Source organism: Priapulus caudatus, unplaced genomic scaffold (genome assembly GCF_000485595.1).
Source record: "Priapulus caudatus unplaced genomic scaffold, Priapulus_caudatus-5.0.1 Scaffold82, whole genome shotgun sequence".
Taxonomy (NCBI): Eukaryota; Metazoa; Priapulida; class Priapulimorpha; order Priapulimorphida; family Priapulidae; genus Priapulus; species Priapulus caudatus.
The window spans coordinates 174,377-196,121 of record NW_014577143.1 but is presented as its reverse complement, the minus strand read 5'-3'; the positions used below and the strand labels follow the sequence as shown (position 1 = coordinate 196,121).

The following is a 21,745-nucleotide window of genomic DNA, read 5'->3' as shown; positions in this document are numbered from 1 at the left end:
CGATGTAGCAATCGATTTCTTAGACTGTCGCGCGAGTTTTTATACGTGTGGCGAATCATGCGTTGATGCGTTGAGTGTGCGGCGATTATCTAGTCGCCCCGCCGGACCAGCTGACACGAGGAAGCAGTCGCCCGGGTCAATTTTCTAATCGCCACTGGCGACTGGGCGACCGCTAGTTTCTCACGCGTGCATTGGCTAACGAGGTTTACCCTGGTCTGACATTGACTTCCACCTCCTCATGTTGCAGTATCGCAAGCAGCTGAAACTATCGACGGCCGACAAGTACAAGAACAAGCAGGATGCGAAGACTGCTCATCAGTTGAGACATGCCAAGCAAGGCAACACGTACAAAGTCAATCCGACGACGACATTATTCCAGACGTTGCCACCCGGGGGGCCCGTGTCGGGCGTAGAGAAAAAGATGTTCTCTCGAAAGCGGTCGCTTGTAGAAAAATCGGCACGGTAAAGCGTACACCGTGACCGCGTGCCGGAGAGGGTGCAGGGTGAATGGCATTAACCAGGACTGTCTGCATGGCTGTAACTAGAGCGGCAAGATGCAAGGTACATCAAGGCATCTACTGGGATCAAGTCCACGTAACTGTAAACAAATTATGGAGCGTGGTGCGTGGTCAGTGCGGGTTACAGGCTCTACTGGGATGTGTGGCAGCAGGTGTATCAGTAGGAAAACCCATGACTGTATCACGTGAGAATTCTCATCCTTGTGTCCTAGTAAAGAAGCGAGACCACCGTGCTTTGACATAAGTAAAAGGAGGGGGAATCAGTGATGCAAAAATTGTACACATGTATGTTAAAATAAAATGTGCCAGCATTGTTCAAACACAATATTGGCAAATTGAAGTGTGGCATTTTCTCTGAATGTATTTGAACAAACATGGCCGTTACTGCTGTTGTCACGGTATAGGGAATAATAAGACGCTCAGTATTCGCGAGTATGATCGTTACTAGCAAGTGATTGCTAATCATGATCTCTGTGATTAAACGCATTTCTAGAGAATAAAGGACCCATATTATCTAGTAATATTTGTGTAATGCTATATCTATGGCATGATCGCAGAGTAATATGTTTGTTATCAAATATGCTGACAACTATACAACTGTGTATGTTATAAAGAGAACCAAGATGAAAATTCTGTTGTATAAACAAATGATTTTTTGTGTTTTTTTTCACACATGTCTAACAATATTAACTACAATACATATGGGCTTACATAATCTGCTCCACATTATACTCCAAATTCAGTGGTCAAATTTTTCAGTTTACATATTTAATTAATGTTTTGCTTACTACGAGTGACAATTGGACCCATTCTCTAAAATAAGAAACAATATTTTATAGACAGTAATTTTTCTATGACTACTACCATCTCGTTACTAAAAGGAAGACCACACTATCAGAAGTATTTCTGTAATGGCTCTCCTAGAACCTTCTCCATCAGTTGAACAACGTCTTGACAGTATCGCTCCACCTCTACGATTCATCTGCAATAGTAAACACAATTGACATTAACGGTACATCAGCCAACCTGTACTGTTAATATTATCAATACCTTGTTCATATAAACTTCATAAGCCTTATGGTATAGAAGAAGGAAAGCCAACCAAACACGTGTGACAGTATCGCACTCATTCTACGGGTTGATTTGTTTGAGTGTTTGTTAAACTACGACATACAACTGAACAATATCTTTGAAAATGGGTAAAATTTAACAAAAAGCTTGTTTAAAGCTACAAACTGAAGCTATTGAGTATTAACATGAATACATTACAGAATCGATGCATGTATTTATGGTATTAACGTTGTAGCAATGCGTTTTGATCATTCATTACTGTGACCTTGTGAGCTCTGGCAATACACATACCTTCCATAAGTTCGGCCAAGGAACGGCAGCGTTTCTGGTAGAAGATTCATATATTCTTCCCCTAACTTGTGCTGTGAATTGTTCACCACTTTCAACGCCCCCAGCCGCCACCTAAAAACCAACAGCTTTAGTTCTACTTCCTGATCATGATCACCTGCACATACAATCTCTATACTAACAGAGACCCTTATAAGGTGTTACCCCAAGCTCCGAAACAAAATTTTGTCACACAATTAATATAAGAGTCACAGCAACTCACTGTAGCTGAGGCATGTCTCGACTTCAACAGAACTTGGTAGTTCAGTTGTTTCCAGAGGGAGTCATCAGAGGCTGCTACAGCAAACTGGACGAGGCACGGTACCAGTGATCTTCTACTCTAGCATTGTACAGCGCTTCTCCACCGCAGAGATTCTCCAACTAGAAAGTATTAACGCCACAAGGTGCTTGAAAACTGCCCAACAACACAAGTTTAGACTTAGCAACTACGTAACAACATAAACCTAACAGTATTATCGGTATTTGATTGATATATAGACAGTGGAGTGTCTTACACATACCAGGGTAACTGATTTCTCACTGTTTCGCCTCTCATTTAAAAAAGTTCTACATTTCACATTTACCTAAAAAATATAACACATCCCAGAGTAGCATCACTTGCCTTTACCCCGCCACTATGAAGATAAACTAGTCATACCTGGTCAGCGAGTGGATGCAATAGAGGCTTCGAATTCTCTCCTTGTTTACGAAGCCCTGGGTGTCATACAGGAAACAGCTGTTGTAGGCAGGAGAGGATGAAACCCAGCAGAACAACACTCTTCTGCTCACTTGCATCATCTCATCTTCGTCAAAGTAAGCTTCGTCTGTAACAGATGGGCACGTATACAACGATAAAAAATTGAATGCTTTTATTGTGGTTTTCATATTCATGAGTAGGGCTAAATTTCTGCTCCTGCTAAACATATTTAAGCGAAGCGCTTGTGAACTTTCTTTCTAATCTTTGATGAACATACAGCCAACAAATCTTAGTAAAACAGCTTTGGCTCTTCACTAAGTATGGACAATCAGAATCCAACGCCAATATCATGTGTCAAGCTCACATCAAGACATCTCAAATGATTAACAAAAGCATGAATACCACTAACAGAAAGCAAATTTACACCCAACACTCGTCTGCATTGGTTTCTCAGCACAAGATGAGAATTGAGAAATTTCTAACATTATAGATAATAGTTTGAGTCCCTCGATCCTACCTGTGTTAATGCTGTGTTTGTAGCTAGAAGTGTTGCAGCATTGGTCACGAGGTGGCCAGCAAAAAGTACAAACAGCTCTTCAACTTATCTGCAATGCTGGAAAATGATATGACAATAATTACTAATCAAACTATAATATATGCAGCAAATACAACCTTGGCTTTATTGGAATAATGTAACAAGTTATAGGAATACTGCATAATATGCTGTACATGGACCAATTTTAATTGTAATAATCAAGAGCGTATAAAGAAGAGAGCGTACAACGGTGAATGCTGAAACCATGTTGCAGTATTAGTCAAATAAATAACATTCCCAGTTTTATTTTGACGATTCTTTGCAGTATTATGATCAGCTGTCCTACCTTGCTAATATAAAACAAACCGCTTGTCCTACGATGCCCTACGCTTAGATAATGAGGGTGTAAAATCTGGTTTTTTTAGCCAAAATCCGAATCAGATGACTAGGCACTGCAACCATCTCTCGCTTTGTGGCCAGTGTGTTGCTTCCGGTCGCTGCCGTGTAGCGCCATGGTAGCGCTGACTCACGTCATACTACCAGAGTTTACTATACATCCAGCGTGAGGTGGGCGTGAGGTGGGCACAAGTGGGGTCGTCACTACGGCAATCAATAACAGACGTCATTCATTCCATTTGTCAATCATTGACGGAAACACGCGAGGTCTCCCAAAGTTATCTCAAGCGAGAGATGGTTGCAGTGCCTAGTCATCTGATTCGGATTTCGGCGAAAAAAACAGATTTTCACCGCTCATTATCTCAGCGTAGGGGCATCGTAGGAACAAGCGGTTTGTTTTATATTAGCAAGGTAGGACAGCTGATCAATAATACTGCAAAGAATCGTCAAAATAAAACGGGGAAAGTTTATTTATTCGACTAATACTGCAACATGGTTTCAGCATTTCACCGTTGTACGCTCTCCTTCTTTATACGCTGTTACATTATTTATAATAATTTCCAATTAGAATATGAATTTTTATATACCTGGCTACCAGTCTGTAGAAAGTCAGTACCCTGCTCCTTTGGTGTTTCTGGTCTAGTCGCCCAGTCATACAACTGAAAAGGGAAAATAGCCCATCAAACATTTCCAAAGATGAATCTACTACGTGAACATTCTATTTAGCCTTAGTAAGAATGATCACGAAAATAGCACAACTGTTGACAGAGATGATATGATATTCAACCAATTACGATTATTTTTCGTTATTCTTATTTTGTTTATTAACGAGAAACTTGTCTTGCGGCGAAGAGCGATTAGACTATGACCTTGTATCTCACCTTGTAAAACATAGGACGGAACGTTTGCTCTGACATCTTCATCACCATAGCTAGAATGGCTTCAATCACGTGACTTCCACTTCCATAATAACATCAGTGGATTCCTGCAAAATGAATTATTAAAGCACACGTGTACATAAGAGGAGAAGGAAGATGCACATTACATATGTATAGCACACACTAATATGATATCCATATATAAATGCTAATCCAAACATCACATGAAATGTCCATTAACTGTTGTATGATTCAAAAACTGTTATACATAAAAAATAAACATTTTATAACCTTAATTTAGCCACTTGTTATAGGTTTTTGTAGAAATGCCAAGGACTCGATCACGCTTTGAAAACAGCGTTAATCTAGTCTCAAATGATGAATAACTATGAATGTAACACACTCACAAGTGCTTATCTATACGACAATAAGCAATCACTATTGTACATTTTACTCATTATGAGTTAGACACTTCCCATTTGTAAACGCTGTCAATTTAAATTTTTTCATAAACAGGAAACTTAAGAGAGGACTGCCACATATTGTGCAGCACAACAACTTTCACTGTTTGTTGCTAGCAGTGTTTGTTGCCAGGCAGCAACACTTACGCGTCGGATGCTGTGTCCGGAAGTCTAGCACATTCATGAAAAGACTAACAATCTGTTGATGATGACCAGTCAGTTCGTCCTTGGACATCGATGATAGACGCTCACTTAGAATCGACATCAAAAACCCGATGGCTTTCTGCAAGAAGCCAAGGTGGACACTTACCACACAGTGTTCAGAGCACATATCCAACATCATGTACTACATTCAGCTCCCGCAACAAATGATGCTCGAATGCCTGATTTGAAACGGAATACTAATGTATTTTCGTCACGTGTAAGCCCAGATTAGATAATTCATGAAATTAAAGTTACACATTTGCTATAAATATTATATATATTGTGCAATATAGGTGAAAGTTTGCTGCCGATTCAGTTTTTTGTAAAAAATAATTTTTCCATAATTATAATCATTTAGCAGCAGCTAGGAAAACCCATACCTTCCCTGTAGAGATCAGTTTTGTATAGCCTTGTGTAATGGCTGGCACCAGCACTCTAGGTGCAACTGTTGTTGCCAGATTGTGTCTGAAATCAGGTAAAATAGCAAGGTATTGACATGAGACTTTTATCAACGTCAATAAAACTAGGAACACATGTATACGTGCTATTATATATGGGTTTATGCATGGTTAAACATACGACCAGCAATAAATTGTTTGTAACTGCACATAATATGTTCAGCTAACCCTGTCCTGCATAAGTAGCACAATGATTAGTGTCAATTACATAGCCTTGTACATCGCTAACTTCCTTTTCCTCTTTGCCTCCATTCGTGTGGCACATAGGGCCTTAGCATGCGTGTGGCTTTGGTTTCAGTGACACAAACACAGGGTGATACTCCATTAGGCAGTGTTCCCAACTTTAATGACATTAATGGTCATAATAACATATATATATACATATATATATATATGGTCATGGTCATATATTAGTTTGTGGTTTAATGTCATTTAGGTTAGGGTTAGGATTAGAATTATCAATCATTAATCATTAATGATATCAAAGTTGGGAACACTCCTAATGGAGCGTTAGCCCAAACACAAAACAGGCTTTGTCCAGCAAGGCAACTAGTTGTTAATTAGCAGGTAAGGATGACACCTATTTCTACAGTAGGTATATTGACTGAAGCAAATAGTGATAAAGTGTCTTGCTCAGAAGCACAACAGCATGCAGTGACCACAGTGGGACACAAATCCCAGGCTTTTCAGTTTGAACTGAAGTGTGCTACCCAGCAGACCACCAACTGCATGCCCTCTCTCGCTTTCTTACACCTGACGAATACGCCATGAATGGGGACAGCATACCTGAGGGCCTTTAGACGAATGTGCAGATGTGCTTCATGGGTGTTTACTCCATGTTCAGAGCTAGACAACCACGATACCTGCAAATCGAATAAAGATCTGCTCACAATCCAGAAATGCAGTAAAGTTATCAACAGTAGGAAATGAACAATATCAACGACCACACTATCAATCCACGGTTAAACGAATTTAATGCTGAACGAGGTAAATTGATCAAAAGGAATCCATATTGCCTCCTACATTAGGTAACCAATTAATAGTTTACAACGAACAATTGATCATGAATGTAGTTTCTTTTGATGATAAATGCTTACCCTAAAAATGATTTCCTCCATGTATGGACTGAGGAAGTTTGGCACACTCTCCACAATCTTATGCAGGCAAGTAACACTACTTAGCATCAGGAGATCGTTACTGAAATCAAACAACATATAACACTTAGTATATTATCATTAGCCATGAGCATATAGACGACATCAGGTTTTTTTGCACCACTATCAGTTGTAATCAGTCAAGTTATAATCCGAATTTGCAATATGATAACAATCACCAACTATTAGCAATAATAATATAAAACTATGAGAAAGTCAAGCACCAACAAGATGGCAGTAATACTGTTAAAGAAGCGACAGCGAGAACTTCACCATCTTTTATGAATGCAAAAATCACACATCGATCAGATCTTTACATCCAAAGCAGCACCTATTCACACTAGCAGGTCCATACATGTGCTGACAATTTTTTTGTCATTATTAACCCCTGATCTGATATGTACCTTGCAAGTTGCTCGGCATCACTGAGTACGTTAAGCAGTTTTGGCATCATGACAGATAGAGAGCTGATGGTGTGTGCTTTCAGACAGGAACAGAGCTCAGCGAGACAGAGTAGAGCACTCGCCAGCACGGCTGCGTTCAGACCTGCCTCGGTCACAATCGCGATGACAGCGTGCAGCACCTAATAAACATTTCACATATTACTCCACCACAGTGATCACTCAGCGGCAAATAGGTCATCGGAACTAGCATTAACACATTCGTTATTATTCAAGTTTTCTTAACCGTAATAAACAATATAAAATTATGATATAAAATAGTGTTCATAAACAATTTTTTGTACTAAAAATAGCTACAATTGTGGAATCGGCTATTAAGTGCTCGACTCCGTAATCATTCCAAAATACCCTATTCTGTTTAATCCGTTCCATCACAAAAATTCTTCTACGAAGACATGAAACACGTGCTACAGGGAACGACGAGGGCAGCACCAGCAACTATGGTGACCCTTTACAAGTGTAATGCTTAGCGGAGGATGCTTCTCACCTTCTTGAACGTATCCGGATGTTCGTCACCGAGGGCTCTACACAGCAGTTTCAGGGAGAAGAGTGCAGTCTGTTTGTTCACAGCCATCTCCTGCCCACTATCCTGCTCCTGTGCTACAGCCAGCAGCTCCGGTACGAGTGCAAGCAGCACCGGCACCTGCACAACACACGCGCACACATGTGAGTAGAAGAAAAAGCCCGCGAGTAACAGGAAAAGTCCACAGAATCTACTGCAACATGGACAACTTACGTGCATATGTGAGTAACAACAATTAAACTACCGGGTACTGCAAAATCGACTGCATGGTTTTCTGTAGTTACATGTGGTTGAAATGCATGACACACTATCTGCATTGTTGATCTGCCTACTTGATCAACTTTGTGTCTTTGCGCCTTCGATGTAGTGCCTTGGACTTTTTCGACTAATATTTATGAGGTTACACTGCTACATTCGACCTTCCAAACGTTCAATATCTGATCGCACAGGAAGCTCTAAACACTCGGGAGATAAGTGATGAAACTGTCTTACAGGAGAGAGATATTTTACATTCATACATGCACTAACGTACGCACCCACACACGCACGCATACACATACATACACGTATACATGTACACATGCACACACGTACGCACGCACACGCGTATGCACGCATGCACGCACTAACGCACACACTCACGCACGCACACACGTACGCACGCACACAAGTATGCACGCACACACGTATGCACCCACACACATATGCACGCACGCACGTATGCACCCACACACGTATGCACACACGCACGTACGCACACACACACGTATGCACGCATGCACGTGCGCACCCACACACGTACACATGCATGTACCCATACACGTACGCACGCACACACATACATGCACGTACGCAAGCATACACATGCACGGACCTGCTCCTGCTTAAAGAATGCCTGTTGTTGGTAGAGCTGTGAATGAAGTCTACTGTTGAGCAACTCGAGGGCTTTGCGGCGGATGGACAATCTCTCGTTACCCATCAGCCCTTGAATGACGGACAGGAACGCTTCGCTTGGCAACAGCGAATTCACCTGTATACACACACACACACACGGTTGTTATTACAGGTATTGACAACAAATTTGTCACTAAAAATTTCACAGATATTGATGACAAATTTGTCACTAAAACGGAAATGCAATTACACACACGGAAACAAATGCAATTAGAACCGCCACGATATACAGACTCTGCTGGAAAATCTCCCACTCCTCTGTCCCAACCCCCTAAATCGTATAGACGCACATATATGTCCATCGCATGTTCAGTACTCTACGATGTGCCCCACACTCACCTTCTCCAGTACATCGTACGCTTTGTGCAGCAGAGCCTTGTGGAACTTGCCGACGGGTTTCTGCGTGGCCGTGTCAGCCTTGCGAGCCAGCTGATAGATGGCACGCAGCGTTTCCTCAAGCAGAAGCTGGTACACGGGTTTCATAGCCTCTGCGCCCACATCGCTCAAGTTCACAACCTTCAAAACGGCACATCGTTACAGCAATGCGCATCGTTACAGTAACAGTAATCGCACAGGCCGTGTGTTTACTCGCTACCAGATAGATGAAAAAACAATTGCAGTACAGGCTGTGCTTACTCGCTACCAGATAGATGAAAAAACAATTGCAGTAGAGACTGTGTTTACTCGCTACCAGATAGATGAAAAAACAATTGCAGTACAGGCTGTGCTTACCTACTACCAGATAGATGAAAAAACAATGGCAGTACAGGCTGTGTTTACTCGTTACCAAATAGATGAAAAACAATTGCAGTACAGGCTGTATTTACTCACTACCAGATAGATAAAAAAAACAGTGGCGGTAAACGCGGAAACACACCTGGGCAACAAACGCGGGGCAGGACAGCAGCAAGGTTGCAAAGTGGATGCTGACAAACTTGAAATGTCTCAGTTCTTTGGACGTGTGCTGGCTGACATGGAAGAGCTGCTTCGTGGACTCCTTCATGCCACGAATCACCTTCTGCCGCTTCGCCGGCGTCTTTCTGACAGGTGTCTGCTGGTTGCCATGGGGATCTGGGAGGGTGAAATGAAGTCCAAATTAAGATTAACATGTAGTTTAGCAATATCAGATCGTAATTATTGTTTATGCTTATTTAACTGTGGGTACGTGTGTGTGTCTCTCTGTCTGTCTGTCTGTCTGTCTGACTGACTGCCTGTCTGTCTGTCTGTCTGTCTGACTGCCTGTCTGTCTGTCTCTCTGTCTGTCGGTCTGTCTGTCTGTGAACAAATTCCTGCATGCACGTACACACACACACGCATGCACGTACACACACACACACGTATGCAGGTAGGTACACACGCCGCCACGTGTCAACTAAATACAACATACAGGGTGCACGACAAGGGAGCATCTCGCCACCTCAGCAGCCTCAACCTCGTTTACAGGAAATGCATTTGTACCGTCCGACTTCTCCTGAGGGAGAGCCTGCATGTGGGCAAAGAGACTCCGCATCGCTGACGCCTGGGTGCTGGGAGGAAACGCCGCACACAGCTCCAGGCAGAACTCCAGATCTGGATGCAGGGAGGTCTGCATCATGAACACAAAGAGTTACATAATGCAGAGCATGGTTAGATCGTGTATCAAATGCTGGCCGTATAGTTGAGTAAATATTTGTATATATATATATATAACTATATATAAATAGTATAGTTTATAAGTTTGAGTCTTTCAGTGAGTTTCAAGGTCACAAACAAGATTGGCATTACTAACACAGGTGCAGAGAGACGTAGTCTGTAGGTCATCTTTATAAGAGTTAAAGTAAATCAGTTTTTTTTCAGCCCAGATGTTTGTAGAATTCAAGACTTCCAGCATATGCCAACAGACACTCTGTATTCACGTAATAAATAGTAGCAACTATATGTACCTTGTCATGTCATTCTATTTGATAGGCATTACTAATACAAGGGGCACAGTCTGACCGTCATCTTCACAAGTGATGAAGTAAATCATTGTTCGTCGGCCCAGACGTTTGTAATTAATAACTTCCTGTATATGCACACGTATATTCGCGTAATAAATAGTAGCAACTGTCACAGTCTGTACCTTTTCGTGCCATTCTGGCACGTCGGCTGCCGTCTTCGTGACATGCAGTTCAAACAGTAGTGCGAGAACCGTCCACAGATGGCGCCGGCTGCCGACGGTGTTTATGAGCTCGGTGAATAGAGGGAGCCTGCGGTGGGCGGGAATGTGCGGAAAAGCATCGACAAAGACCTGGACGATAGAGACAATCATGTCCGAACACTCCTCTTCTGATTGGCTCTCTTCGCTGGCCTGTGGAAGACCAGTTAAAAAAAGTTAAATCCTTCCCGTGCCTATGTGGAACATAGGGGCATATGGCGGTGCCTATCTATCCGTTTCCGTAACCCTGAGGCCCCGCAGCTGCTTTCACAGTAAATGCTACCGTAGGGGGTTAGTCCAAAGCTCCTCTTAATTCAAAATAAAGATAATTAAATCTTGAAATAACTATAGCTTATTACGGCTAGATCCCAGCATGTGTTTTACATGTTTAACGATCACCTTAGGAAATCTATTTTACAACCACGACCTTGTCTAGTGACGGGCTGACAATAACAATTCAAAAATCATCAGTAAAATCAATTCATCAATTCATTTGATTTTTTTAAATGAGACATTTTGTTAAAAAGAGGACTCGATCATCACATACCAATTGACCTTGCATAACCAAGACCTTGCTTGACCAAGAGACCTTGCATAAGATGTGTAAACCACTATCACAAAACGAGAATAATCGTGTATAACAAGTTAATTGTACCTTCACCATCGCAGGGATCACCGTCTTGACAGTGTTGCTGATCACTTGGAAGCTGTAGCTATCGTCCTGTCGCAGCAGGTTCGCTCCCATGAAGGTGAATATGGACATGATGTTGTGCAACACATGCACCTGTCACAGAACGCCATAGCGTACCGTCAATACTTACCATACACGCTGATGAGATATATTATTATGAGATATATTATTATGAGATATATTATTATAAGATGTATATATTATCAAGAGCTAATAATTAATGTATGATTAATGATTAGGTCTTGATATTATATAAAATGGCAAGAGCATTGATTGATCATGATCATGCATCATGATTCGTCGATATTGAAGACTTGATTAACGAAGGTGAATGCATACGTGACCCACTTCTAGCAACCTGATAACACCCTTTTAAACTCCTCACACCATTGCAATCCACAGAGAAACCTTCATACTGGTTTTCAAACCTACTGAAAATTTCCTAAACCGACGAGCCGCTACCCACATGACTGCTAAACACATAGAAACCCTTAAAGATTTCCCACGTTTCCGGGAAACATAAATAAAACCATTAAAAATCCTCCCACCTATCCAGGAAACAACTATATATATATACACTTAAAAATCCTCCTGCCTGACCAGGAAACAAATAAATCCATAAAATATCTTCCCACATTCCAGACAAACACATATAAACCCTTAAATATCTTCCCACATTCCCGACAAAAACACACATAAACCCTTCCAGTACATTTCCCCTTCCCCTACAGACACCATACGGAGTGCAAGACTCAATGGGAACATCTGTGCAGTGACAGTGAACAGCATGAGTGCGTGCTGGTGCTGGTGCTGGTGCGTGGAAGGGTTCTATAAAAAATATCTTCTCACCTTCCCGACAAACAGCCACGTATACGCCCTTCCCGTACACTTCCCCTTCCCCTACGAACACCATACGGAATGCAGGACTCACTGGGAACATCTGTGCAGCGACTGTGAGCAGCATGAGCGCATCCTGGTGCGTGAGAAGGTTCTATAAAAAATATCTTCCCACCTTCCCGACAAACAGCCACGTATACGCCCTTCCCGTACACTTCCCCTTCCCCTACGGACACCATACAAAGTACAGTATAAAGCACAAAGCACTCACGGGGAACATCTGTGCAGCGACTGTGAGCAGCATGAGTGCGTGCTGGTGCGTGAGAGGGTTCGCCGAGCCACGGATGCACGCGACAACAAGCTCGACGTTAAACTGGCGCGGCGCGAGCGTGGTGGCGTCGACGGGCGCGTGGTCGGGCGACAGACGCGTGCACGCGTGCTGCACGCACGACAGCAGCAGTTGTTTCACGTACTCGCTAGATGGCGTCACCTCCATCTCTAGGCACCTGCGCAGATAGTACAGTCACACACACAGTCGAATAACGAGAATAGATCGGAATGAATCCGTAGATTTATCGACAGCTTAGAGCCAATTCTGATGCTAAAATACACGAGATAGTTGCACGTAGGAGATGCGATGAATGCACGACAGCAGCAGCTGTTTCACGTACTCGCTAGATGGCGTCACCTCCATCTCTAGGCACCTGTGTGGATAGTATATAGCTACACTAAATAACTGAAATATATCGGTATGTATCCATAGACTCATTGACAGCTTAGAGCTAAAGCTAGTACTAAAATGTGCGCATAAATGCTAACCTGTGCGGATAGTATAGCCACACTAAATGAAATACATAAGAATACATCTTACAGATCGTGAAGTAAAAATGTAGACTTATTGACAGCTTAGAGCCTAATCTAATCTTAAATGCACAAGATACTTGTGCTTGGGAGATGCCATGTACGCACCGTCTAAGTAGGTTGAACAGAGACGGCACAAGCAGCTGGCTATGTAATTTTTTTCTTTTAATTTATTCCTTCTAATGCTAAAATGCATGAGATACTTGTATGTAGGAGATTCCACACACGCACCTTCCGAGTAGGGTGAACAGACAGGGCACAAGCAGCTGGATATTGCGTATTTTTTTCTTCTGGTGCATGACCTCTAAGATCAATATCACTCGTCGCCACGGCCTATCGTCAATCAGTGGGGTGGTAGACTCACTGGTCTCTGTAAAACAAACACCATTTTATTCAGAAACGTATTATCAATTATAACCAAGCACAGCACTAGGCAATGCAATATTTATATAATGATATTTACAGCATCAAGCTAGCTAGTAATTTTGTGAAATTAATTTTCCAGTTCACCGTTACACGGACCATGTTTTTTCTGGAAGATAGTCCTTGTAATTAATAAGACAACAATGCTGCAAAACACGAACGAAGCATGAGTTACCCCATACAAATCCAACAATTACAATACCGACCACAAAGACGAAGTAGATCTACAAGACTCTAGATTATACATCAGGCTGCCTCTAAAGGAATGCTTCCCCGTGACACATGTAAAACTGCATCACTACAAGCGACAAGTGGAAGCGTCTGCAGTCGACAGAACCAACAAACTACTCTACCGATCCAACCTTCCCCTCCTTCACCCACCCCCACCCCTCGCGCGAACACAGATCCACCGCACCCCACCCCCTCCAGCCACGCACCCGTCTCCATGGCAACCGCGTCGCCGCGTTCGGCCGCCGCCCGCGTCACGCGCGCGCTCCTCGGCTTGCGTATGGTGGCGCCCTCTGTCGCGTAGAGCCGCAGCAGCTTGTCGATCTCCGCGACGAGGCGCGGCGCGTCGAGTGCGATCGTCTTGAGCGCGCGTCGGACGTCGTCGACAACGTCGGCGTCCGTGCCGTCGACGAGAAGGTCGATCAAGGTCGCGAGCAACGTCTGCTGTGCGGCGGGCGACATCGCCGCAAACGCCAGCTTCGTCAGCTGCGGGGCAAACGAAACGACGGTATATTACAGATCATATATATAATAATAGACTATTATTCACTATATTCACTATTATATATTCACTATTATTCACTAATAATCTATTACTATTTACTCCTGATATTATTATATATCGTGCTACTATTACTTTTAACTTTTTTTTACATTTTTTTACGGGCGCCGATTGTAAATGACGTGATGTGTTGTTACTACTCGCTACACGTGTGCGTGCGTGCGTGCGTGCGTGCGTGCGTGCGTGCGTGCGTGCGTGCGTGCGTTTACATGCACCAGTCGCTGTGTCATGTATAGTGTTGAAGATCGGTCCAAATTTCATGATCGATCATCGGTTTTACAAAACGACCGATGATCGATTAATCATCGATCATTTTAGATTGCGGCAGTGATGCCGCGTCATCGTCGACACAACCGGTGTATTACGAAGAAATATTGACATTATTGTATGTGTAGCTAGTATTTAATGGTAAGTAAATTAAAGATACTGTTAAGGTTACGGACGGGTAACACTCTAAAGGGCATTGCAACATAACTGCTCATCAAATTTAATCAAACTCATATCCATTACATAAGAGAGATGTCTTTCTATGCTATCGATGAAAAATTTTTATTAAAAATTCATCGCTAATTAAGTGACGGCAAAAATTGTGAATTTATACAAAAATGCTTTTTTTGTTATTTCTCAGAAACAGCAGAGTTGGGACCTAAACTTTTAACCATAAGTTGTCCATAATATGAACAAAAAAGGGTCCCTAGAATTTTTTTTAAATGCTTTAATTTAGGAAATAAGTTGAAAAGATGTAGGAAAATTTAGGATTAGGCTTGATTTTCAGGAAACAGTCGCTTAGTTCCTTAAAAATTTACACCACACCGTGTTTAGTAGTATATGTGTAAATGTATGTACTTGTGTCAAATCTGGGGAAAAAACAAAAAAACAAAACAACGTTCGAGTTGTACTCGGTCGTCCGATTTTCTACTCGATTAATCAACTCGGCAGCCCAAACGAGTAATGATTGACGAACTCGATTAATCGGAACACCACTAGTCATGTATCTGTGCTGTCATGTCATATATGCTTCAAGCACACGCAACAACACACCTGAGCAAATGCCATCGCCTGCGGGCTGAGCATGTCCGCCTGAGGTCGACGGGGGGTGAGCAGCGCTTGTTGGAACAGCTGGAACAGCTCCAACTCCACGCTCAGAATGCCGGCCGTAAGCTCCGTGAACTTCCGCAGGATGAACTGCAGCGACGCCACCTGGTGTCGGCTCATGCTGGCTGAGTCGTCCCTCGCCAGGGCCACCAGGCGTGCGAGCGGCGGTTGTAGAAGTAACAGCACTTCCTGCGACGACAACAAGTAAACAAGGTAAACAAGCATAAATAAACGAGGATGCCGAATGGGTTTCTCACCAATCAACAGCATCAGCGTTGACGCTCGTTATGCAAACGCCTTGACGAGGTAGTCATGGCGCCCTGACGTCCTAACAGTGTTAACAATTATAATTTTGACTTTGTAAATTTAATTGTAATATTTGCTACCATGCTCATACACAGCATGCACTACTTGTGGAAATCAATGCTTCCTAAACTGTTGCAACAAGAAACTAATGCTAATTCGTTTATATAGAAACAACCTACAAAACAATTTAACAATTAAACATGAACATTCTAATCCTGTATAATTTAGTAAACGTAAACAAGTATGTCTGATCTTTAGAATGAAATTTGCACACACACGTGCGCACATGCATGCACGAACGCATGCACTCGTGGCCACTACATGGGGTAAAAGGTGGCACGTGGGTGCTTTTCTAACTGAATATAGCATCAGAGCTACCTGAAACAGCTTAAACTTACATTGCTGTTGAGTTCAGATAGACACCAGAGTAGTTTCTCCTGCACAAAGTCGGAAGTTTCCTCACTGGATGCACACAGGACGATTCCCTCCAATACTTTGGAGCCCATCTTGGATTTTGATACAGACTTCCTCCTTTTTTGCGGGGATGCAACATCGTTGGAAAACAGATCGCGGAACAGCTGTGGCACACAAATAAAAACCCCTCTACAGAGAACAGTTGAGCAAAACTAAGACAATTAACATCATGTATATATATATATATTAGTATTCATAGTAACACATACATATACGACATCATAAATTGACAACACATAAAATACAAAAACAGCTATACCTGAGGTAAATAGTTCCTGTCAGCTATTATTTCCTCAGCTCTCTCGCAGAGAGCCTTTATCAATACACTATTAGTATAATTGTCGTCCTTGCACACAGAATTAACTGTTTGCAGACATTGTAGAGTGCAGCTCCTGATTGGTTGAAGAGGCGATGCCAATGCCACTAGGAGAGATGGCAGCACTATAGTAAAGTAAGGAAACAATAGTTCAGTAAGTGTACCTGTGTCGTGTTAACATTTAATAACAAATAATCAAATAGTTACTTTGTCACTCACGAGCGACAATGATGACAGACTAGGAAAAACCGAAAAACACATAGCGTTCGTCTTAGCTGCTGTATGTAGCAGAGATATAGCATGAGATAAAATCACCACCCAACTCGCTTTACAAATTACAGTATGATTGTACTTTAGCTGCTTATTTCTAATGCGTTCTTTAAAAGTTAAGATTTGAGACTCTGTGCTTTAAACACACCATCGCTAGAAATTGACAATGCAGTCAAAACATCATTTTTGGTGGCCATCTCAAGCGCAACCTTGCCGATGTGCAAAGCTCGTATCTTCATGATGGGCGTAATTTCCTGGACTGCTGGTGTCTCACTGTAGGGGGCGCCACTGGCCCAAATATTGCCCAGAAATGAGAGCAGCATCGTTTTACCACCAAAGTGGTCCTGCAAAGAACAGATCGATTAGCTGGTTGATTATATTAATATAATATATATGCGATACCACATACTGTTCCTGCTTTTCATATACATATTTACTTCTCTCTCTCTCACTCTCTCTATATATATATATATATATATATACACATAAATTATTAAGTACATAAGTAGTTCTTGGTATATTCTTAGTATGTATACTTGGTTCTTACATTAGATAATATATTATATTATATATTATATAAATATTTTATTATATTCTGTGCTATATCAATATGTGCAAAACTTTGATAACCTTAAAAAACATCTGTGAGAGCTCTCTGAATTCTGCCACGTGATGGCCCTCACTGGCATGTGTGGTGAGGAAGCTGTACAGCTTTATCACCATGGAAACGGATTTCTGCAGTGATAAATGCTCGTCTGCCATGGTGCACCACCAGACTTTACCTGCAGTAGACATGCTCATATACAATATTCATATACATGCTCATATACAATATAATATACTCATATATATATAGGGGATGTATGAATGAGATATAAATAATAACTATTACCATATTCTGCAATGCCTAGAATAGCACATACAAAAGTTTCAATTATGTTCAGGCTTTTTATACTCTCACCTTTTACATTCAACACAAGCAATGCAGATATTAGTATATATCAGATGTTTTTATGACTAAAAAAACATAGCACATGAAACAATAACTATATAAAGCACTATAAAAAGCACAATGCAAATAATCCCGACTGCATACGTACTTTTAAACTCTTCTGGAAGAGAGATGTTTTTTACGAGCGTTTCCGTCATGGAGCGAACGACTTCGAAGGGGAATACGTCGGACTTCAGCTGTGTGAAGATGTCGCCAGACGTAGTAACAGATCTATCCTTGTCTTTCTCGCGTGCTGCCAGATCCCTGAGTACAAACACATACACACACTCAGACATGCATAGTACAAACACATACACACACTCACACACACATAGTACAAAGTTACAAACACATACGCACATTCACACACGCACAGTACAAACACATACACACATTCACACATGGCACATGCATAGTACAAACACATACACACACTCACACACACATAGTACAAACACATACACACACTTACACACGCATAGTATAAACCCATACACACACTCACACACACATAGTACAAACACATATACGCACACTCACACACGCATAGTACAAACACATACACACACTCACACATGCATAGTACAAACACATACACGCACGCATGGATTTTGGCATTACAGCAGAACAACACGGCTGCTTCGAAAATAGGGAATGAGGAAACGGGTAACATGAACGTAAAATCACTCAATCCCCTCGTGTTCAGCGAGTTTACAGCGCATTTTAGCACTCTACTAATATTATAGAGAATAATACTGTCGCGCTTGCGCGTAACTTCAGTTACTAAAGCCCTGCACACACGTCAGGTATTTTACTCAAGTAAAATGACACATGAGTCAAATTACACGAACGAAATCGTCATTCTTACTCAACGAAAATTCCGCCGCACACGTGAGTAAAATGACTCATGCGTCATTTTACTTGAGTAAAATAACTCACGTGTGCGCCGGGCATACACACTGATATTTTCGCTAAATACTCACCAGTTTCCCTGTCTCCACAACTGCGGTGAGCAGAGCGAGCAGGGCAGATCCAACCTGCACCCTCTCCTCGTCCGCTTCGCTCCGAGACAACACGTGACACAGCACACTCATGACAAGCCACCTCAGCGCCATCTGACGGGGAACCGCCTCCGCCGCAGCAGCGACCAATACCTCCAACTATAACAAGCGATCAGCACAATTTTGAGAACACACGAACGATAAGCACAATTTTGAGAACACACGAACGATAAGCACAATTTTGAGAACACACGAACGATCATCACAATTTTGAGATGCATTATCATCACATGTTAATCAGTAGGGTACATGTAACGGGGGGCCTCCAGTTTCATCGAGCTTCATTCTTCATTGTTGCACGACGTCATTCTGTCTCAAGACAATGTTCGCACCAGCTTTAACGTCATATCACATCCAGCATTACGAATATTTATGAATTTTACTGACCATTGATTACTTATTATCGATAGGGTACATATAACCGAGGGTCCTCCAATTTCATGGAGTTTCATTCTGTATTGTTGCACGACGTCAACTTAACTCGAGGCAATTTTCGCACCAGCATTAATGTCACATCGCATCCGGCATTATGAATATTTATTAATTTTACTGAAGAAGTCATTAACAAATGGCAATTCCTTGTAGACTGATTACCGTTCTCGCACGCTCGGATGATTCCATGGCCAGTACGGCGTCGCTCACGTGCTGAACTAGTGTCAGGTTCACCTCGCTCTTATATGCCTCCGTCACTTCCGACTTTGACTCCACCTTTCCCAAGGCATCCGCCCAAGCACCTAAATGAATTGTGACATCGTCAGTCAATCGCCTTGTGTACACACCAAAGATATTACAGAAACACGTACCACAGAGAACACATACAAATCTAAAAATAAGCACTTGAATACTTTTTTTTATTTTCTCGACATGAACAGTCTGACAAAACGAATCCGGCAGCACTATGACCATAAAGAGATCGATATTGTAGCCACACACAAACTTTCCAAACCACACCTTGCCGCCAGAACGTTATGACGAGTAAATGGATACAACCATGCATGGTTTACACAAGCACAAATAAATGCCAGGTAATGAAGCCCCCAATTCCTCTAAAAAGCTAGAAGAGATCTATACAGCAACGCATGCGCAGCGGGGATACCAACAACGCGCACCTTTTTGCAAACCTGCCAACAGAGGGTGCTGACGAGCAAATGCGGACGACGTTATTGATTTCGCGAGCTTTCGTGAGTTGGTGGTGACCAACACGTGGCGCATCACTAGAGCGGCGAGCATATCGGGCTGTTCAACTGTCAGCTCAGCTGAACATAAGAGCATCAGCGACCGACGCTGCACTTTACCCCTGCAGCAGAACAACAAAGTTGTAACGGAGATGAACATATACCGCGCAGCCTATAGCGTAAAGCAGGCGATATTTTTATGATTCAATGGCAGCTCGCTTATTAACATTTATAAATACTTTAAGTGCATATAAGATATATTGCATTAAAGAAATAGTCATGGGTATAGAATATGCATACCAATGTGGCCTGTGTGTAAGGCCCACCAGTGTGTGAAACAGCTGGTCACTGTCCTTAATGCTCCAAAATTGCTGGCAAAAGAATATTAAATAAAAGTAAAGTAATGTACCATTACCTCTTAAATGGCATATTCTATCACTTGAATATCACTACTCAAAACTCACCCCAAAGGCATTCTAATTATTTTAGATACAATGCTATCAGAATAGATTACATTAACTTTGTGCATGAACACTCAATGCTTCTTTCTTATTCCAATTTGTGACATTTATATTTTACTTTATCATATATATTATGTAAATAGTGGTCATACACATCGAAATCAAAAAAGATCATAACTTGCATAGGTCATAGAATATCATAATGGAATAATATCATGATTTCTTCAACCAAGCGCTACACACACACTTTAGTAGTATTTGTCTATGACGCCATAACAATTCCCTATACCTCATCGTTAAGGACAGTGTAAACGACGGTGTCATCTTCGTCTGCTAGTCGAGCCAAGATAGCCTCTCGAACAAAACCGTCATCCGTGATCTAGGGAAAAAGTAGAATCTCAATATCACGAGGACAGAAACAACGTGATCAATAGTGGGAGTAGGCATGCTTACCAGCGGAGTTTATCAGAGCAGACTTATACATAACTAACTATGCATACATAACTATGCAAATGGCACTATTTACGTGCATGCATTCAAGCAGAGGTGGCCTGACTAGATATAGCTGATAATTAGGCCAACCTAAATCTACCTAAATATCATCAGCACACTTTCACCTGAAAATAACTCGACCATCTTTCACATCCCAGAATCTTCGCTGCATAGAGTAATTGCAGGTAGAGCAACGCAGCGGCACGCATAGATGTTTTTCGGTGAAACATTGTCGCACTGACGCGACACGCACGCTACAAGACACGTACCTGTTTCAGCCTCCAAGCTTTGTACAACTGCTTCACCGCGAGGCATCGCACGACTGCTATGGGATGCTGCAGGCCCAGCACCAGACTTCCTCCAGCGATCATCAGCTGCAAACAGTGCAATCATATTTCACACACATTGCCACAGAGCACTCAATTCGTGCAACTAAAACTCCATGCATGAAAGAATAGATAGGAAATCTGATCATATTGTTTATGATTGAATTGTTAATGTTGTGACGACATTATACATTTGGACGGATAACAAGAAGAGAACCACTTCAAATGCATGTAAAATTCTTTTAAAATGATGCTAGTATTTTTTCTAAACACATGTATGTACGCACGCACACACACCCGCACGCACGCACGCACGCACGCACGCACGCACGCACGCACGCACGCACGCACGCACGCACGCAC

The 21,745-nt window shown here is 42.1% G+C and overlaps 1 protein-coding gene across 1 annotated transcript in view; it reads right to left on the bottom strand.

Moving 5' to 3' along the window:
- The window catches only part of LOC106804639 (HEAT repeat-containing protein 1-like), a 23,285-nt gene extending 5,176 nt beyond the window's left edge, over positions 1 to 18,109 (bottom strand). Inside the window, exons 1-26 of the mRNA XM_014805907.1 lie at positions 17,977 to 18,109; positions 17,507 to 17,658; positions 17,025 to 17,220; positions 16,550 to 16,731; positions 16,215 to 16,394; positions 15,457 to 15,699; positions 14,063 to 14,339; positions 13,434 to 13,572; positions 12,613 to 12,847; positions 11,469 to 11,597; positions 10,739 to 10,966; positions 10,096 to 10,222; positions 9,515 to 9,708; positions 8,977 to 9,153; positions 8,558 to 8,713; positions 7,648 to 7,803; positions 7,104 to 7,282; positions 6,643 to 6,742; positions 6,332 to 6,408; positions 5,468 to 5,552; positions 5,031 to 5,166; positions 4,522 to 4,529; positions 4,140 to 4,203; positions 2,575 to 2,740; positions 2,269 to 2,297; positions 1,881 to 2,034 (exon numbers count right to left, since the gene is read on the bottom strand). Coding sequence (XP_014661393.1) covers positions 1,881 to 2,034; positions 2,269 to 2,297; positions 2,575 to 2,740; positions 4,140 to 4,203; positions 4,522 to 4,529; positions 5,031 to 5,166; positions 5,468 to 5,552; positions 6,332 to 6,408; positions 6,643 to 6,742; positions 7,104 to 7,282; positions 7,648 to 7,803; positions 8,558 to 8,713; positions 8,977 to 9,153; positions 9,515 to 9,708; positions 10,096 to 10,222; positions 10,739 to 10,966; positions 11,469 to 11,597; positions 12,613 to 12,847; positions 13,434 to 13,572; positions 14,063 to 14,339; positions 15,457 to 15,699; positions 16,215 to 16,394; positions 16,550 to 16,731; positions 17,025 to 17,220; positions 17,507 to 17,658; positions 17,977 to 18,025 — 3,818 coding nt within the window. The 5' untranslated portion in view covers positions 18,026 to 18,109. The remainder of the gene's footprint in view (positions 1 to 1,880; positions 2,035 to 2,268; positions 2,298 to 2,574; positions 2,741 to 4,139; positions 4,204 to 4,521; positions 4,530 to 5,030; positions 5,167 to 5,467; positions 5,553 to 6,331; positions 6,409 to 6,642; positions 6,743 to 7,103; positions 7,283 to 7,647; positions 7,804 to 8,557; positions 8,714 to 8,976; positions 9,154 to 9,514; positions 9,709 to 10,095; positions 10,223 to 10,738; positions 10,967 to 11,468; positions 11,598 to 12,612; positions 12,848 to 13,433; positions 13,573 to 14,062; positions 14,340 to 15,456; positions 15,700 to 16,214; positions 16,395 to 16,549; positions 16,732 to 17,024; positions 17,221 to 17,506; positions 17,659 to 17,976) is intronic.
- Positions 18,110 to 21,745: the final 3,636 nt, after the last annotated feature.